The sequence below is a fragment of the Physeter macrocephalus genome, chromosome 11, assembly GCF_002837175.3.
Source record: "Physeter macrocephalus isolate SW-GA chromosome 11, ASM283717v5, whole genome shotgun sequence".
Lineage (NCBI taxonomy): Eukaryota > Metazoa > Chordata > Mammalia > Artiodactyla > Physeteridae > Physeter > Physeter macrocephalus.
The window spans coordinates 37271310-37290610 of NC_041224.1; the positions used below are offsets into that span (position 1 = coordinate 37271310).

Here is a 19301-nt window from a genome sequence, read left to right on the forward strand (position 1 = left end):
CACACACACACACACACACACACACACACACACACACACACACACACGGCCCCATCAGAGCCCAGGTCAGAAACTGCCCCAGGAGCTGCAGCCCTCAGAGCGAGGGTCCCAGCTGGCCAAGCCTCTGGCACCTCTGATGAAGGCCTCTTCTGTGCCTGTCTGTCTAGCTACACAGTACCCACTGGGTCCCCAGGTCCAGGAGCCCCCTCACAGGGCCTTCATCTCTGAGTGACAAGGGGGAACAGAGGCCCATCCTCCAGCCCCGAGACCACAGCAGGGCTGGAGGGAATGAGCCGCAGGACGGATGGCCCCCCGTAGGCTGAGCCACTGTCTGCACCCCTGAACAGAGCAAAGGCACCGCCGTGCTGAGGTCCCCTTGGATGGCTGCCCGACGCTTCAGCCCGGAGGGCTCTCACAGACAAGCAGGGGCCACCTGTTTGTGTCCCCTCAGCGTGACCCTCTCTAGGGAGGGTCTGCACCTCCTGAACCTGCAGACTAACGGGTCAGACGGTGAGAGCAGCCTCCCAGCTCAGATCCAGGCAGGGGAACCAACCTCCCTGTTTGCCCAGCAGGTGAGACTCTCAGCGAAAAGTCCCAGGCAAACTAAGACAAGCTGGTCACCCAACATCTACAGGTCCTCGGCCCTCACCTGGGGCAGCCCAGGTCCCTCTCTGATGTCAGGGCCGTGGTACAGTCTTGGGTTCAAAGTCACTGGGTGGGTCTCTCTGGGCTCAGCATTCTGGTGGGTCGGGGGGATTACAAAGCAGTGAGGATATAGCGAGGTGGGGCCCCGTGCCCACCTTGATGATGCCCTGGCAGGTGGCGAGCGGCAGCCCCACCAGGCTGGTGCCGTTAATGGACATGATCTGGTCGCCAATGCTCAGCTTCCCCGAGCGGGCAGCCGGACCTCCGTTCATCATGTTGGCCAGGATCACGGTGGGCAGGATGGAGCCCCAGCCCGACTCCACCACCACCACACCCAGGATCTCACCCTTGTGCTTCTCCAGCTGCAGCTGCAAGGAAATGGGTAGGGTAAGAGAGGCCCACCTGCGATGGGGGCTGGGGGCTGGGGGCTGGGCCTCTGCCCAGCACCCCGGAAGGACCAGCCCAACCCGGGCCAGGTGCCTGCCCTGCCCTCAGAATTGAGGCCACCTCCTCTCGGCCAGCCTGCTGTCTCCCTGGCCTCGTCCAGCTCTGGCTCCCAAGCCCTCCTGGGACCCACCCAACCATCCTGGGAACCAGGAGCACAGACCCCCTCCTCTAGCCCCAAGCTCGGCTCCAGTGTCCCAGCTCCCGCCCCCACCCTCCCAGACCCACGGAGGCTAGAGGGACGTGTTCTCAGAGCCCAGCCCGGCCCCTGCTCTTGTCTGGAAAAGTCCTTCTATTTTCTCTCTGCCTCACGGGTCACTCACAGAAAGCTGCCTGTCATTCATTCATTCAGCAACAAGCCAGGATCATTCACTCATTCCCAAGCAGTTAGGGTACAGGCCACCCCCAGGGATTTGCTCTTCTTCTCAGGAGAACTTTCTAGAGACCCCTGAGCAAACCCACTGGAACCTGCCAAGGCTTCACCACGGGCGGCTTCCCAGCACCGTGGGCAGAGCCCCAAATTCCCCGTTTTCAAGATGCCTCTCGCACGCTTTCCAGAAACACCTCGGGGGGCTGAGCCTCCATCTAATAGCAGCATTAAAAGGCACAATATCGAGGTCATTTTAAGACTGACCGTCAGCAGGTTCTTCCCTACAACAGCACCGCATTTCCCAGACAAGTGCTCGCTGCAAAGGCAGGGCCCACACACCAGGAAGGCTCGACCCCGCCCGGCCTGCCTGCTGTGCCCCCCGCCCCGGGCACCCACCTCTTTGCAGTTCTCCGAGTTGGAGAAGTGGATGAGGTCGTCGTTGTACATCTCCTGGGTGTTGATGATGTCGCTGTACTCCTTCTGGCTCAGGTCCTCGGGGTTGATGCCGTTGGCCCGCAGGAACTCCTGGTAGGCCACGCTGAAGGCCTGGCCGATGGACTGGGCAATGAGCTGAGCCTGTGGGGAGGGGCGCCCAATGGAGACGGGCAGGCGCACGGGCCCCGAGGGGGGGCCACGGCACAGCCTGCACGGGGGCCCCTGCCTGGGCTCCGAGGACCCGCAGAGAGACCGTGGCCCGGGTCTCTGTCGGGGGAGCCCTTCTGCTGCTGGGGCCCTGCCTGCCCCACCCGAGCTCCCTGACATCCCAGACATCCGAAGACAAAGCACAGTTTCCAATAACGTCTGGGGAAATTATGAATCATTTGCTAATGATCATAGTTTCGTTGCTTTCACGGGCGACTGTACTGTATTTTCTTTTCACCCATCTTTTTTTTTTTAACAAGTGTGTTTTATTTATTTAAATATTTATTAATTGTTATTAAATTAATTTTATGAAATTTAAATTATTTAAAATTAAATTAATATTTATTAAATAAATATCTTTATTTGGCCCATGCCCCGTGCAGTGGAAGCGTGGACCCCTAACCACTGGACCGCCAGGGCAGTCCCCCACCCATCCTATTCCAAACACAGACTGGGGGGTGCATCCTCTGGGGAACGTCACAGAGACTGTCAGTCACCCACCCAGTATTTACTTCTCTGGAGCAACAGGACCCAGTCCAGCCGCTGGGGGGTGGTGCGGGGAGGGTGTGTGCCCAGCTGCTCTCGTGGGGCGTGTGGATGTGTCAGGCTGAGGCCAACGAGAAGCATGCGACCTTGAGGACGCCAGCACAGGGCAAATCATGGAGCAAATCACTTCTTTCTACTTCAACAGGACCACTTCTATGGACTGGACTGAATCTGATACTGCAGAGGCCTGGACTCTGAACAGTCACTGCCAAAGCTTACATGCCACCTGCTGGTGTGCAGATAAAGGACCACGGGAGGTGAGGGTTAAGGACCCAGTTTCTGGGCCACATCAAGCACCCTGGCAGCCAGGCAGCCAGGGGAGAGCAGTGAGGACCCTCAGCAAACCCAGTCACCCACCCAGTATTTACTTCTCTGGAGCAACAGGACCCAGTCCAGCCGCGGGGGGGTGGTGCGGGCAGGATGTGTGCCCAGCTGCTCTCGTGGGGCGTGTGGCTGTGTCAGGCTGAGGCCAACGAGAAGCATGCGACCTTGAGGACGCCAGCACAGGGCAAATCATGGAGCAAATCACTTCTTTCTACTTCAACAGGACCACTTCTATGGACTGGACTGAATCTGATACTGCAGAGGCCTGGACTCTGAACAGTCACTGCCAAAGCTTACATGCCACCTGCTGGTGTGCAGATAAAGGACCACGGGAGGTGAGGGCTAAGGACCCAGTTCCTGGGCCACGCCAAGCACCCTGGCAGCCAGGCAGCCAGGGGAGAGCAGTGGAGACCCTCAGCAATCCTCGGGTCAACAAGGCCTGAAAACATGTGGAATTGAGGGGTTTGGCCTGAATCCCACTCTTGCTCTACACGCTGCATGATTCTCGGGCTGCAAATGAATAAGCCTTTGTGAAAAAAGCGGGCTGGGCTGGATAACAGAGGGAGAGCTCGGAGCCCTGCAATTCTAGACCAGACGGCCCTCCCAAATTGGGCCCCGAACGGTCTGCAGGAGGGAAGCCCGGGTCCACTAGGCAGGACCAAGGCCTGCCTGCCCCCAGGAGCAGCGTCCTGGCAGTTTGGCGGTTCTGCTCAGAGGGAGAGCCAGCCACAGGCACGGAGCCCCAGCACCACCAGGTGGCGCCACTGGCCCAGACGTGTATTGGAGACGGTGGAGGGAGCCCTGCGGTGGCAGGTCCTGGAGGGCGCCTGGCCCGAGGCTCAGGCCAAGCTGAGGATCCAACGGGGCCTCCAGGAGGAGGCTGGTCCCAGGATGGAGGGTGGAGGGCCGAGGGCCACCCGGAGGCCTGGAGTTGCCCTACCCCCCTGGGGTCTCAGGTTTGCTGACACCAGCTGCCCCCAGGCCTCTGGGTCCATCTTCCTCTGACTGGGGTCCCCTGGCTGGGAAGGGGGTGTGAGAGCATCACTTCGTTCCCTCCGCCTACTGCCCCCGGTCGGCGCCCATCACCTGGGGGAGCCCCTGGAAGGGCAAGGTGGTCCGCGCCTGGGCTCCATGGGGCGCAGTCCGGGAACCTCGGCGTCTTCCCACTAGCGGCTGGCTGCAGTCTCCCATCCCCCGTCTGCCCTGCATCCTGGCATCCCTGCCACCTGAGCTGGGGCCAGTCCTGAGGGATCGCCCCTGCCCCCAGGTCACAGCCAAGGCTGTGAGCCCAGAAAGGTAGGGAGCATCACGGGGGCCTCCCCGAGGGGCTGGCATCGGAGGCTGGCACTCAGAGGGGGCCTCCTGCAGGTGGGCGAATAGCAGGGGAGGCTGCCCTGCCCCCCCAGCCCTTTCACTTCTTTGGCTCACCTGCACTGCCCTCCACTTCACAGAAGGGAAATGGAAACTCTGAGAGGGCCACCAGGGTCCATAGGGCCACCTTCCATTTTCTCCAGGTGTCCCCCTCTGTTCTCACTGGACCCTTGGATCCTTCACTCACCCCAGCAGCAGTCGGACCCTGATGGGGCCACAATCAGGGTCCGACTCTCAGGATGGCTGCTCCATCCCCTCACGCCCCTCCCAGCCCATCCTTCCCATGTGCCTTCAAGGACCACCTGGAGCCCCGCCCCCACCTTTGCTCTCAGCCTTCTCTCCCACGGAATAGAGAAACCCAGGCCACAGCAGCACCCAGGGCACGGTGGGCACCTCGGAGCCCCTTCCTGCTCCCCGAGCCAGCAGACTGTTCACTCCCTGCCACTTGGCCTGCTTCTTGCCTCACCTGCCCATCACCACAGCCCTTCTCCAGGGCCCATCACATGCCCCCAGGCCGGGTCTCTGAGACCCCTCGAGCCATGAGCCAAACAAAAATTCCCATGCAGGTGTCCACAGACATCTGTATAATGGTGAAAGGAACACGCGTGTGCACTAGTGAGTCTGTATGTAAATTTCCTCTCCTATAAATGTGTCATTGCTTCAAAGCACTTGTAGGTGACTTCAATTTCTCAGCAAAAAGGTCACCGCCTCCACCCACCCTGCATTCGAACATGAAAACACTGGGACCCCTTCCCCACTGCTCCGGGTCCCTGACACACCCTCAAGTCCCTTGGTAACCGAGAATGCCCTTTCCAAGCATCCATGGAGGAGAGAGAATTTTTAAAAATCCTGCTCTGGCAACAGCCCCAAGAACAGCTCAGCTGCTGCCTCCTGGGTGATTCTGAATCAGATCTGCCCTGAGACCCCGCTCACCTCCTGCCCTGCAGCTCCCTTCCCCGGTCCCTTTCTCCCTCTTCCAGGCTCAGAAAGATGCTCTCATCCCATCCAAGGAAGGAGTCAAAGGGCTTATGGTCTCTTAGCGAGTCTGCGGTATTTTAAACGTCAGAATTACAGTTGACCCGTGAACAAAATGGGGGTTAGGGGCTGTGACCCTCTGTACAGTCTATAAAAAATCTGTGTCTAACTTACAGTCAGCCCTCCGTACCCGCAATTCCTCCGTGTCCGCGGTTCATGATCGCGGAGTCAACCAAGGCCGATGGTGTAGCGCTGTAGCATCTACTACTGACAAAGGTCCATGGGTAAGTGGGCCCTCGAAGTTCAAACCCATGTTGTCCAAGGGTGCACTGGATTTTCCAACTTCTTATGGCCTGAAATGGCCATGAGCAAAAGCAGAGGCGCTTCCCCATTTGCAACCCTGGAGTGTGGGGCGTGCATCTCAACAGAAAAGTTAGTCAAGGGCTACTTTATTTGGGGAGAACAAGGTTTTGTTAAAGGACCTTGTCAAAGAGCTCCTCGCCATATTTAACTACGGTTCCATTTACAAACAGCTCCTGAAAAACTTATTTCAGGAAGCGAAAGAGAGCTGTGTTCATGGTCTTTGCAAACTCGGAGTGTTAGAAAAATCACCACTTCCACTGGAAGCGTCCATGATGGGGCACAGGATCCCCATCCTATTCGTGCTTTCCTGGGACCACGGAGCCCATGGGGCCTGGGCCGTCGGGAGGGGAACATCACGCCCGAGCATTTACTTACATCCTCGGACTCAAACACGTGGCAGATCATCTTATACTGCTTCTTCCCCTCCTGGGCCCCGGGGGTGGTCTCGATGCAGTCCTGGGAGGCTGAGCGCGGCATGCGGCGCCTGGCCATCAGCACAACGATGTTCCCAATGTCCGCGATGTAGGAGATGGTGCGAAGGGCGTGGTCCATCATGGTCTCCTGCCGGGAGAGGCATGAGAGGGCCTGCGTTACAGGGAACAAGCCCTAAAAAACACCCAACTTTGGGGGCTCTCAGCCTCAGCACTCCTAACATTTGGGGCTGGACCATTCCATACTGTGAGGGTGTCCCGGGCACTGTAGGACGTTTAGCAGAATCCCTGGCCCCCACCCACTAGACGCCAGTGGCATCTCCTCCGTCCCAAGTGTGACGACCACAAAGATCTCCAGGTGTGGCCAGATCTGCCCTGAGGGACAGTGTCTCCTGGGTAGAGAGCCACTGCCCCAGTGAACAGAGCATTTTAGGGCGGTGATTCCCAGACAAGGTGATGTGCCTTCACCTTAGCCCTGCAGCTTCCAAAATGATGCTCGTGGGGGCATGATGCTGGGTGGGGCTCCCAGTCCTGTGGGGGAGGGGCAGCAGCTGAGGCCCATCCCCACCTGATCGGAGGTCGTCTGTGGCTCTGGAGAAGGTGCCTCTCCCTGCAAGGCGGGCGCCTGGCCCAGACTTCCTGCCAAGCAGGGGAGGAAGGCTCCAGAGCCAGTTTTTCCCAGGGATGAGTTCATCCCAGGAGCTCAAGCAGCATGGGCCTGGGCGGGGGGTCCCAAGGAAGCCCGCCTGACTCTGATGGATGGGTCTCCGCAGCCTTTCAATCCCCCCGGGGCCCTGGTGGGCCCATCACTCTCAACGGCTTTTGTCATCTGGCAGAAATCTCTACCAAGCATCATTCCCGGGACCCCTACCTAACAAGGCTCCACACAGAGGCTCTGAGAAACTAATCAGCTGGTCTTTCATGCCTTTGTCCTCTTTCCAGAAAAGAAAATGGGGCATTTCTGCAACCTCTGCAGCCCCTGTCTTTCTCACAGAAGCCACTTCTGCACACTTGCCTTCCTGGACCTGCTGTGTTTTCTGGCCAGCTCGGGGTGGGGGTGGGGGGTGGTTTATAACCACAAGAACCCCCTTCCAGGAGGGGCCGCTGGAAAGGGAACAGTGAAGGTGGCTTTTTGGCATCTCTTGATTTCCAGCCACTTTCAGAAACACCTGACTCAACCCCCAGGTGTCAGAAATGAGCTGCTCCCCGTCTCCGAGCGCCTGTCAGTGGCAGAGCCTGCTTCCTCCCAGACAAGGCCGCCCGCCACGTGGCCTCGTCCCCTTCCTGCCCCAACCAGCCACTCGAGTTCCCACAGTCTGTGCATCTGTTCCTGCCTCCCAGCTTCTCTGCTAACATTTCTTATTTTATAGTCACACCAATTTCCTACCACCACGCTTCCAGTTCATCCTCAGCGACCTCGGAGCAAACTCTCAAACGATCCACGGTGCCCACGACTGGCCAGGCTACCCCAGACGCCTCGGCCAGGCAGCCAGGCCACGGCTCATGGAACCTTTCTGACCCACCTTCCCAGATCTTGTTCTCCTTGCTCTCGGTGACCCCAAAGCCTGCAGGGGCCAGTGCTCGGTTAGTTCATCTTTAGGAAGCACCATCCACCCCCCACCCCCAGCTAACCCTGCATGACCTTCCCTCTCCCCAAGGCCAGTTCCGAGGTTCCGGGGTGTGTAGACAGGGAACCCGGCCTGTCTTATTCAGGGCGGCCAGCATTTTCTCCTGAGCACACAGGGAACCAGGTGTGCCCCATCTTCCCAGTGAGATGGGGGCTCCTCGGGAGCCGGGCACCTCTGCTTCTCCCACCAGCCCTGACCTCCCAGTCAAGAACCCTACGAGCAATGACCCAGACACCCGCTGTACTCCAGCAAGAAAAGCCACTCACATTTCCATCATGGAAGAGAACAGAGAGCCATCCTACCAGATCTAGTTCTCAACTGTGTGTGCAAACACCCCGAGTTCTCTCTCTCCCCCAGGGCCTCTTCATGTGAGGGGGACGGGGCCCCAGCAATGGTGGGGCTTTGCTCACCAACCCACAGGAGACCTGCTCCCTGCAAAGCAGGGATGAGGCCACCAGCCCTCACTCCCCACCAGGCTCCGCAGAAGAGGTGGGTGGGCACGGAGGGCGGAGCAGACTCTCCCCGCTGGTGGGGAGCAGACCCAGGAGGGAGCTGCTTCCCCTGAAGAACGAGGACTCCCCACGTGGGGAGACCCGGCTGTGAGGATGTGCAGGAACGCCGGGAGGAGGAGATGAACAATGAGAGAGCAAGATGCCGGGCAGCGACCACGCCGCAAACTGCCACGGTGAGGAGAGCCCGACGGGACAGAGCGACGGGGGCTTTCCACTGGAAAACGGGAAATGAAAACACCCTTTATTATTATTTTTTTTTTTGCGGTATGCGGGCCTCTCACTGTCGTGGCCTCTCCCGTTGCGGAGCACAGGCTCTGGACGCGCAGGCTCAGCGGCCATGGCTCACGGGCCCAGCCGCTCCGCAGCACGTGGGATCCTCCCGTACCGGGGCACGAACCCGCGTCCCTTGCATCGGCAGGCGGACTCTCAACCACTGCGCCACCAGGGAAGCCCTGAAAACACTCTTTAAATACCTCCGACGAGCAGAGGTGAAGTTCAACCAGAGAAGCGGGAGGACTCTTAAAGCTGAACTTTAAAGACCACTGGAGGGGCGGTAAGAAGGACCATGACCAGCTTGCCTCCTGCCCGGGACTTCCAGTGAGATGCTGCCCGTCGAGGACCCTGTCCTGGTGGTCCCGGATGCCGACCTTGCTTTGCCCTTCCCCTGGCCTGGCACAGCTCGGCCGACCCAATGGCCATGAACATGAGCCCTAGGGAGCCTCGGGCTTCCCCAGGACATCTGACCCGCTGGAGATCAGGGGCACATCCTCCTCCACACCAGATCCCAGTCATCAGTGGCACGTCCCTGGGGAAGCCCACAGACGTAGGCTGAAAACCCTGAGGTCTCCTGCTCTGTGGTTCTGGAACATTCCTGTCCACAGAAACCTGGGGAGCCACGGGCACCTCCAGCAGCCACCAGAGGCTCCCCAGGGCGGGAGCTGTGACCATGGGGGCCCAGCCAGCCCTCTGCAGAGGATGCAGGCAGAGAACAGCATGTGGGAGAAGGAGAAGATGCCAGGAGGTCTACGGTGTCAGGGATGCAGTCAGGACTCTTGGAGAGAACCCAAGAACCGACGTGGAGAAAGCAAGGCTTCAGGAAGAACACAACAGGGCAAAGAGCCAGCACAGACAGACGGTCCAAACCACAGCACAGCCCTGCTCTGTAGCCGGGAGGTGAGCACCGGCCAACAGATGCTGGTCTGGGCAGCGGCTGTGCATGACTTGGCCACGATGCTGCGGCTGGAGGGGATGGAAAGCCCACGTGCGTTAGGGACCGACCTTGAATGAGCAAGCAAAGGAAATCGTGGCTTCTGGCTGTGCCCACTCTTGGGAACGGACGCCCTGTCCCCGGGCCCTGTTCAGACACCAAAGACCCAGAAGGAGGGAAGGGAGGAGTGAGGGGAAGGGGCTGGCATGTGTGTCCTGCTCTGAGCCGCCTCATCTGTCCTTCAAGGGGCCCGGCGCCGGGCTCTCCTCTGAGAATCAACAGGGCTCCGAGATGTGTCCGGAAACTTGTCCAAGGCCTCAAGTTCACAGGGATGGGCCCAGTTTCCAGTCTCCGCTGATGCAGGAGCATCAGAGAAGGGCTGACAGAACAGGCCTGACACTGTCCGCAGAAAGTCTGCCCGCAGGTGGCCTTCGGCCCGTCTGGGAACCTGGATTTCAGGAGGGTTCCCGACATGCCACCCGACATGATAAGAGTGGCTCACCCTTGCCTGAGGCATCCGGGCAAGCAGCGTGCTCCAGCCTGAGCCCCGCTTGCTTTCAGGAGCCTGGGACTTTGGTGCATGGCAGACAGCACAGGTGCCTATGTGACCAGCCCCCAGTAAAGACCTTGGGCGCTGACGCTCTCGAGCTTACCAATGGCCCACGTGTCACACGCGCTGTCGCGGCTCGCGGCTGGGAAGTTCAGCTCATCCTGCGGGACCCCATCAGGCGAGGACCCTGGGTTTCCCTGGGCTCAGCCCCAGCCATCTTCTCCTTCGCTGGTTTTGCTCTGTATCCTGGTGCCGTAGTAAATCACAGCCTTGAGTACAACTATAAGCTGAATCCCTTGAGGCCTCTTATCAACTTATGGAACCTGGGGTGGTCTCGGGGACCCTGACAGGTGGGTGGATGAGGGATGAGGGCTGGGGGGCAGGAGGCAGGATCTAGTCCAGACAGTTTGCCCACGAAAGATCAGGAAACAAAGCCCGAGGCTGCGAAGTGTCCTACGCCTGACCCGGTTGGGTGGCTCCCTCAGTTCTCGCCAAGTTCAAGGCCCCACAGGGGACAGGGCAGCTGGACACAAAGATCAGAGGGCCAAGGCATAGGCCTGGCCGCTGGGACAGACCGGTGAGGAGGAAGGGTCAAGACGGTGGGCGGACAGCAGGGCACGGGAGCCGGGAGGGAGCCGGAGCCGGAGCCACATCACGGTGCCACTCCTACTCCAAGACACGCCCTGCAGCCTCCTCTGTCCCCACGCGTCAGGCCTTCCCACCCACTGGGTCCTGAGGGGTGACAGCCAGCTCATCCACTACCTGAGAGCCAACCTGTGCTCCTCCCAGCAGCCCAGCAATGGGCATGGTCCACCCCAGGAGAGACCAAGTGAGAAAACACACTGAGGGAGTCCGCAGCCACGATCTACACTGTGGGACCAGGGTGCGTACGGAGTAGGGGGCAGGTGAGCAGGACCCTAATGGAGCTGGTCTCAAATAGGAGGCACGTGTATGAACTCTTGGCTTCTAAAAACAGATACTGTCCAGCTTGGTTCATTTTTAGGGCCCAGGATCCACGGGCCCCCAGCAATGATGGGCAGAGCCAGCAGCACCCAGGTCTCTGTTTCTGCGCCTCCCTCCCCACGGACAGGAACCACGGCTCCTTGAAGAATGGCCGGTTCCAGGTGTCGGGCAGGGAGTGCAAGGAGGGCGCAGAACATCTCATTGTCTCAGGAACGTGTTCCGAGACCACGGGCAGACTGCCAGGACGGCCCAGGGCCCAGCGGGAAGGCCCTCGCCAGATCTGGGTGATTTGAGCACCCAAGAGAATAACGATGGTAAGGGATTATAACACAAGTTTTTTTTAAAAAAATCTGGGAGTCCACAGTGAAAAGGGAGAGAAAAAAAGAGGGGAAAAGAAAAAAAGAAGCTCTTCTGCACAGAAGCACGTTAGACAGTAAAACTTGGAAGCAGAACAGAAGAGAAAATCACCAGTTTGCACTTCTGACGTTGTAGCTGAGTCCGACAAGGTCACTGCTGGATGTGACACCATAGGGCAGAGGGTGCTGGGGAACTGGCTGCCCACATACTCAGCGTCGCGATATGGACCACTTGCCAACAGCAAGAAGTAAGGGGCCGTCACCCCGGCGTCTGGCCGGCCTCACCCGTCCCCAGAACGAGTGGGGCCCTTCCCCATCTCTGTCCTCGGCCACCTTCCTCCCTCCTGCACTGCAAAGCTCATCCACCCGTGCCCCTGCCCACACGCAGCTCCCAGACCCCTCCATCTGGCTCCTGTGTCTGCTTGCCTGTCTCCCCACAACGGCAGGCTTGTGCACGGATCCAGGCACAGGAAGACGAGAAGAACTGAGGTCAGACACGAGCTGGGCACATGGTTCACAGGCAGGAAATCGTAGGACCCTCCCCTCTGGAGCGCCGCCGCGCCGGGCTGGGGCAGGGCGGGGGTGGGGGCGCGGAGGGCCACCCGGATCTCCACCCTCCAGCTCCATCTCCCAGCCCCGCACACACAGGCCTCGAGAGGGCCATTCCAGAATCCCGATGGTGAGCACACGCCCTCCCCCCGCTACCCGGCTCCCCTTCGTGGTGTCTCTATTTCATCCCTGCTGCTGTGCACACCTGATCGCCAGCTTCACCCCACTCGGCCCGAGGCTGCTGCCCACCCCTGGCTCGCTCTACGTTTCACAGCAGGGGCCGGGGGGACTGTCCCGGGGATGCCGTCTCACCCCCGCAGAGGGGGTCTGCAGCTCGACCTGGCTCTCCTGGGAGCTCCTGCGCACAATTTTAAAGCTCCGTCTCCCAAAGCTCACCTGTGTGTCTGCGTTTAACACCTTGATCCTCTGGGTGGAGATGAAGAGGTCCACTTCGGTCAGCGTCTGGGCATCCCCCTCAGAATTCTAAGAAAGGATGGTGGAGACTGTTACAAACCTTTAAAAAAACTAACTCAAACAAAGGCCTGACAATCTCACAAAGGACCCTGAGCGCCCCTAGAGGGAGAAGCTCCTCAGCAGAAGTAGCCATGGGAGTCTCAACGCAGGCCTCCCCAGCACATCCCAGCTGAGTGCGCTCTCTCAGGGCAGTTGGCACTGAGTGGGAGGGGGGACCGCTTCCAGGAGGCTGAGCCCGGAGCGGGCCAGACGCCGGGGGGCTTGTGTCGCAGCATGCAGACTGCAGCCGCCAACTCCCGGAGAAGCGGGTCTGCCTGCCCACCCTTCCGGAACACGGCGGCTACACAGGGTCTGTGGATGGGAGCTACATTTCTCGGATTTGGGATTCCAAGTATCCCCAGGTAAAGGGGAAGAAATTTTTCCAAGAAGGTGGATTAGCATATCTGCATTTTCTTCTAGTTTAAAGCCACAGTCATGTCAACCCCCAGCAGCATTGGTCCAGCTTCCACAAACCCTAAGGAAGCAAGACCTCAACCAGACGGGGCGCTGCCCTCACAGGACACTGGAGAAGCCATCCCACAGATGCCCATTTTGTCATCTCCCGGGTACACCGATCATACGGCTGGAGCAATGTGCAAAAGAATGTTCTGGAAGCTGAATGCACTGCTCGGGGGTCTGCCCTAGACTGGGACAGCCTGTCACAGGGGATCCTAATTACTACTGTGCGGTGGCAGTGACATGCGAGGTCTTGGGTTTCTCCACCGAGATAAACACTCCTTTCTGGTCCCTGGGGGAGCCTCTTCTTTGTGGTCACTTGTGGATGGGGGTCCATACCCCTACAGTCACCAGCAAATCCCTGGGGTGGGGACTCTCTGCTGGGGACACTGATCCCTCATGGAGACCCTCCCATCACTGTTTGCCTGGCCAGCTGCGGGCAGATCAGTGAAGGGGCCCTTGGCAATGACCCTGAGCATCTTCCTGGCCGAGAGAAAGAACAATTCTCCCTGGAGGTAACCACTGGCCCTGGCTGGCACCAAGGTCTGGTCTGCCTACACTGACCCCTCTGAGCTCTCCGGACTACAGACCCAAGGAGCAGGCTGTGGTCCACACTGTCCTGCTCCAGCTGCCAGGGGGGCACGGGGTGACTGTGGGTGGGGGCCATCGCCTTGGGGGAAGCACACCCCACTGCAGGTCTGCAAAGCCAGGCTCGTTCCATTGTGCCTGGAGACACCCAGCACAAGGTGGCTTGGGAAGAGGGAGATGCCTGAGCTCCTTCCTCGCCTGCAGCTGAAGGCATCCCAGGAGAGGCCGCTGGGCAAAGAGCAAGCATCACAGGGAGGGAGGTCTCACTGCAGCGGGAAGGGAGACCCCGTGCAGGGTCCTCTGGCCACACCGCCAGAACGTGGTGTTCCAGGTGGGCACAGAGGACCAACTCTCCTGCTGCCCGAGCAAAATCCAGTGCCAAGACAGCCCCTCAGACACAGAGCACTGGATACTTCCTGCACCAGGGGGACAGTTAAAACATGCCCAGCATTTACTAAACGACCAGGCTGATGAGCAAACAACTGAAGGTCGACCGAGATTTTTAAAAGTCTGCCCATGCTCCAGAAACTTCTCAATAGAGAAAGCATCCCTTGGGCAGACTGCATTTCTCATCATCCCGATTCAGTAAATTAAACTTAATGAGTCTAAATATCAGAGCGATTTAATTAATTCTGTACAGGGGCCCTAGGCACTGAACGCATCACATGGTCGCATCAAATGCCACATTTAAAAACGTCTACACAAAACGGCCACATCATGGCAGTAACTATGCTCCAGCTCATAGAGACTCTAAAAAAGAAAAATGAAAAAAAAGGCAACGATTAAATGCTTCTGTAAGTGGGAGGCTTAAAGAAAAAAAGTGTCTGAGATTTCATTCAAAAGTCTAGCATTGACCTACCAAAGGAAGAGAAAAACCCATCTGCCACATCGTCTCTGTTCCTGGGGCTCCCCCCAGCCCCCTCCCCCCGCACAGGACATGCCACAGAAACACAAGCAAACCCCACATCCTACACACCGCTTTCTTCTTGATTTTAGCAGCCTTTTGCATCCTCTGAGCAGCATGAAAGAGAAAAGAAAAACAGGTGGGCGCAAAGCGAAGGAAGGCCAGGTTGCTTTGCCCTCTCCGGACTACCGTGCGGGGCTCATGCCTGGAGCCCCTCCCCCTCCGTCGAGGAGGGCAGAGTACGGTGAGGATGGGGAGGGGGCTGACATCCTTCCTCACCCCGCAGGGAGACCCCCGACTGCCAGAGGGGCACATCCTCAGACCACCACCCCTCCCTCCAGACCCCATCAGCTTTGCTGACTTGGTCCTGTCCTCTCCCGGCCCGGCTGCACCCACCCTTCAAACCCAGGTGATCTGAATGATGGGCACCGAGAGCTGCAAGCGCATCAGAGTTTTTCTTGAGGTCATAGATTTAAATAAAACGTATGATTTTTTTTGCTTCCCTTTCTGCAAGTACTTTGGCACTAAAGATACAAAGACAGTCAAAATGGGATGAGAGGCTCTATACAAACACGTGACTGGAATGCTTTGGAACAATTACATTTTAAAAATCATGTGTCCTGGGGGCCCAGTGGCAGTTCCTCATTATGGAGTCTCTCTGTCCCCAGCCCGCATCCTCTCATCCAAGGTAAACTCTCCCTCGGCCCCGCCAGGCACCTCAGACATTCCCACTCTTGTGCCCAGGGCTGTGGGGTCAGCGCTGGACAGCGGGCCATGTCACCCATCCCGCTCCAGTGCTCCCTGCAGGGAACCCGGGTGCTCCTGGGCCACCCCTACCTTGACCCGGCTGACGGCCTCCTGTGCCTGCATCATTCTGATGTTTTTGGATGGGTTCCGCTCCGAGAGCAGCTGGGTGGAGCCCAGGTAGTTGGCAGCAAAGATGATCCCATCAATGAGGTCTTCTGGCTCACAGGGCCCTGGAACTGAAGGGGGCACAGTCGTCAGCCCTGGAGGACAAAGGCAAGGCAGCGGGGCCAGGGGCCACGGGAGAAGGCCAAACCGTTGTCCTGTCTGCAGGCAGTAGGTGGGGTGGGGCTCCTGCCCCCATTACCGACAGCGCACCGTACAAGTAACTGCACAGAATCAACACCCGGCCAGGAAACCATGCACCCATGGTGTCAGGAGGATAATTCCGGGGCCAGGCAGCTGTCACTTAAAGCACCTGGGCCTCCGAGGGGACAGTCGTGTGCTGCAACCCCAGAGGCACCCTTTCCCGAACATTTCCGTGCCTGCCCCAGAGCCCTCAGCGACTCCGGACGGTGATGGGAACTGCCCACCATGCTCCAGTTCTGTGCCCTGGGGCTCCCGCGAGCCTGCAGACCCCTCACAAGGCCTGTCTGGCTCCTCCCATGCCATGCACCCCAGGTCCAGGCTGGGTGACGTTGTCCCTGTTCCATTGGCTGCCTTGAGAGCTGAGGTGCCAGCCAACAGCATGATCCGGAACGTTCCATCTCTGAGCTGTTTAATACGGGAACCACTGGCCTCATGTGGCTTTTGAGAACTTGAACATGTTGGCTAGTGCGACAGAGGAACTAAATTTAAAAATTTGTATGCAATCTTAATTAGCTGACATGTCAATAGCCACACGTGGCTAGTGGTTCCTGTCTCCTGGACAGGCCCCTCTAGGTAGGAGCCAGTAAACCTTTTCTGTAAAAGGCCAGATGACAAAGATCTTAGGCTTTGCTATCTCTTTGCAACTAGTCACCTCAGCATCTGGAGCACCAAAGCAGGACCAGGCAGCGTGTGTGTGAGCAAGCCTGCTGCACCCCAGCCAAGCTTCACACATGCAACTGGTGCCCAAAGGATGTGGCCCCGAGTCCACAGTCTGCCAACCTGGAGGCCATTGCTCAGCCCTGCTCGCAGGCCCACGACCACGTTCTTCACCTCCCTGCCTCTTCCCTCTCACTGCCCACCTCCAGCCAGAGCCCTTCTTTCGGGGACCATGGCCCTGGCTCTCAGGCTCCCCTCCTTCCCGAGCTAGGCCACCTGAAGCCATGCCAGTGTCCACAGGGCTGGCTATGCTGCATCCCCAAGCCCTCAGGGCCAGCAGTCCCCTCCTGACCCTCCCCTCCGCCAGTGTTCTGCAGTCTCACCTCCAACCGCTGTTTCTGACACCACCCACTCACCCAGAGCGGATGGCACCATCCACCAGTTCAACACCACCTGCCCCGAGCCCTCAGCTTCCTCGCCTCACATCCTGTCTGCCTGCCCCGGAGATTTAGTAAAACTCTACCCAGGCTTCCTCTGGCTGGAAAAAGTCCCCAGCAAGCCAAAGTGCTTCCATTACAAATTCATGGCCCTGGATGCCCTCAGAACTCCCTGGCAACCTTAAGGGGCTCCTCTGGGAAGCGCCCCCTCCCACTCTGTGCACGGCTATTTCATACCTTTCTCCATCCTCCTGCACTTCCCACCTGCCTCTGCTGTGCGTCCTGGACAGAGCATCACCTCTGCTCCCAGACACACCCACGTCCTGTGCGGTGGGCGTCTGACCAGCCCTCCTTCCGCCTTCCTGTGCAGCAGCGGGGTCCCCACCTGGGGCCTGAGGATCACCTGCGACCCCATCCCTCCCCTCCAGGACTCTTCCTCTCCCCCACCTCCAGCCCACGGAGCTAGTTTGTTCGAGTGAAAGCATAACGTACAGGTTTCCTGCAGGCACCCCAGATACACATCTTCTCCTGAGGTTTCAAGAGAAGGAACATTTCAGAGAGTAAGTGTAGAAACCTGCCCCAAATCCAGTGTCGGCCTGGGGTCATGTCAGTGAAGCTGCACCTTCGTTCTCAGGTGACAACCTGCTCAGTGGGGTCCCCACGGAGCTCACAGCCCCCTCAGCGTGGTCTCCCCACATCCGTCTCTGTGGGAAGGTTCTTTGCAAGCAGCTGACCTGGCTGGATCTGGAGGAGGTCAAAGTGCTCCGCAGCCTTGGGGGGAGTGGGCTTTGGGCTCCGGGTAGGGGAGGAGGGGGAGGGGTGGGGAGTGTGGGGAGAGGGGCTGGAGGGCCTGGTGGGGACCTAGCTCCTGGCAGGTTTATAATCTCACCCTTTCAGTGTTTAAAAAGGCAACCCAAGAAAGTCACAATGTCCCCCGATGAATGTTCAAACTGAGGGTTTCCCATCCTATTTTTCCGTAGCTGGGCTTGCAGATCCAGCGTGCCTTTTCTGGGGCAGAGCAGGAAGAAATGATTTCTGTGGGGCAGGTACTTCAAATTATCAAGGTCACAAAGCACTGTCATCACCACAAGCCCAACCCGGACTGGAGAGAGTCAGGCTTCAAGGCAGCATTGAGGTCAAGAAGGCGTGATCCTGGATGCGGGCAGCTGCAAGGCAGCCTTGCTCTGTGCCCACTTCTAGACCCCCTGTTGGGGGAGCAACAGGGGAGCCTGCGGCTGTGCTCAGCCTCTCGGACAACCCAAGACAGGAAGAGCCACCCGGGACGGGGCGCCGATACAGAGCCAGTGACTCCCCAGGCCTCTGGCCTGGGCACCAGCTCACCCCAGGGCCCAGGGCGCAGGGAGGCAGGGCCAGGGCTTAGCAGTGGGCCGGGCACAGAGAAGGGCTCCCCAAGTACTTTAATAATGAAAGCAGCACGGGGACTGTGCCAGGGGGGTGGGGCACGGGACTTGCCCCCCCAACTCTGCAGCACAGGGAAGGCACGCCCGCCCCCTGCCGCCCATCCTCGTTGAGGGCCAGGCCATGTCCTGGGTGCTGGGACAGCAAGGGGGGCCAGGCAGGGAGGTGCCCTGTCTCTGGACACCTAGAGTCGCGTGAACAAAGCAAACTCAGAAGCAAGGTCTTTTCAGAGGCTGAGAACCAGTGTGCAGGAAGCCAAACCCAGGCTGAAGGGACACTGACAGTGTCTGGATCTGATGATGGAAAAGGCTCATCTTAGTAGCAAAAGGTAAGCGAGACCCAAATGATGGGATGGGGAACAGTGACAAGGGATGTGTTTTCTGGGTGTTATGATCAAGTGACATCCTCGCAGGTCCCAGATGTCTGCAGGGAAGCAGGGTCAGCTCTAAGGGGACACACGGAGCCGGGCTGCAGGTCCAGAGACCTGGCTGAGTCTAAGCTCTTCCGCTAGCCCTGCTGGACCAGGTTTTGTGCCCTGGGGACAGCCGTCTAATTTTTTTTCTCTCAATTTCCTCGCCAGCAAAATGGGTGGAGGGAGAGGATTCCTGATTTCTATTTGACAGGGTTTTTGCAAAGATAAGATTAAAAGTCTGAGTTTCCTAAATGCTAAAAGCATATAAAATGCAAAGCCTTAATTGATGAATTCTAGCTTTCATTTGCATCCAGCTCAAAAGACAAGTCATCGTGCGTGGATAAGGAAGAGCCTCCGGAGGCCAGATGAGGGAGGCAGCGGCCTGACAGCAGACTGTGCCTGAGGGCAGGTCATGTGCTCACGTGACCTCGTGGGCCTGGAGGCTAGGAGGGCAAAGGGATGCCACGGGGGGAGGGTCAAGCAGATGTAAGCGACAGAGCCGGGACCAGACCCAAAGCAGCCACGTCCTGGGTGACAGCCTCCACCATCACCCAACACCCAGAACCTCCTGCTGCAAGTGATATGACCCTCTTTTAAAGCCCGTACCTGATGGGATGGTGGGAGGTGGCAGGTCAAACGGCTTCATTCTAAGACTAAAGCAGCTGGCCCTGCATGTTTGTGTATAAACTGTCCTTATTTTGCTCAACTCTTGAATGAACCCGAAGCTGAGACAGAACAACAAAAGAACAGAGAGAGAGGTTTGAAGGAGATTCGGTCTCCCCAGAGGGTGCTTTCTCCATTAACTATCTTTGCATGACAATACACGTACATGCATGTATCAGAATGTCTCTGCACAGCCTGGATAAGAAGAAGTAAGGCGCTCAGTGTGTTCCCCGCTAGAGGAAGCCTTCGTCTGAAAGACCCGT

General features: G+C 58.4%; 1 protein-coding gene across 2 annotated transcripts in view; it reads right to left on the bottom strand.

The window, feature by feature from the left end:
• APBA2 (amyloid beta precursor protein binding family A member 2) overlaps nt 1–19301 on the bottom strand; it is a 264544-nt gene that overhangs the window by 28114 nt on the left and 217129 nt on the right. The window contains exons 6-11 of one of the 2 annotated variants that reach the window (XM_024129695.1): nt 15175–15320; nt 14410–14445; nt 12273–12359; nt 6056–6241; nt 1856–2035; nt 801–1013 (exon numbers count right to left, since the gene is read on the bottom strand). In XM_024129695.1, coding sequence (XP_023985463.1) covers nt 801–1013; nt 1856–2035; nt 6056–6241; nt 12273–12359; nt 14410–14445; nt 15175–15320 — 848 coding nt within the window. The remainder of the gene's footprint in view (nt 1–800; nt 1014–1855; nt 2036–6055; nt 6242–12272; nt 12360–14409; nt 14446–15174; nt 15321–19301) is intronic. The other variant, XM_007128812.3, reaches the window with a different exon arrangement.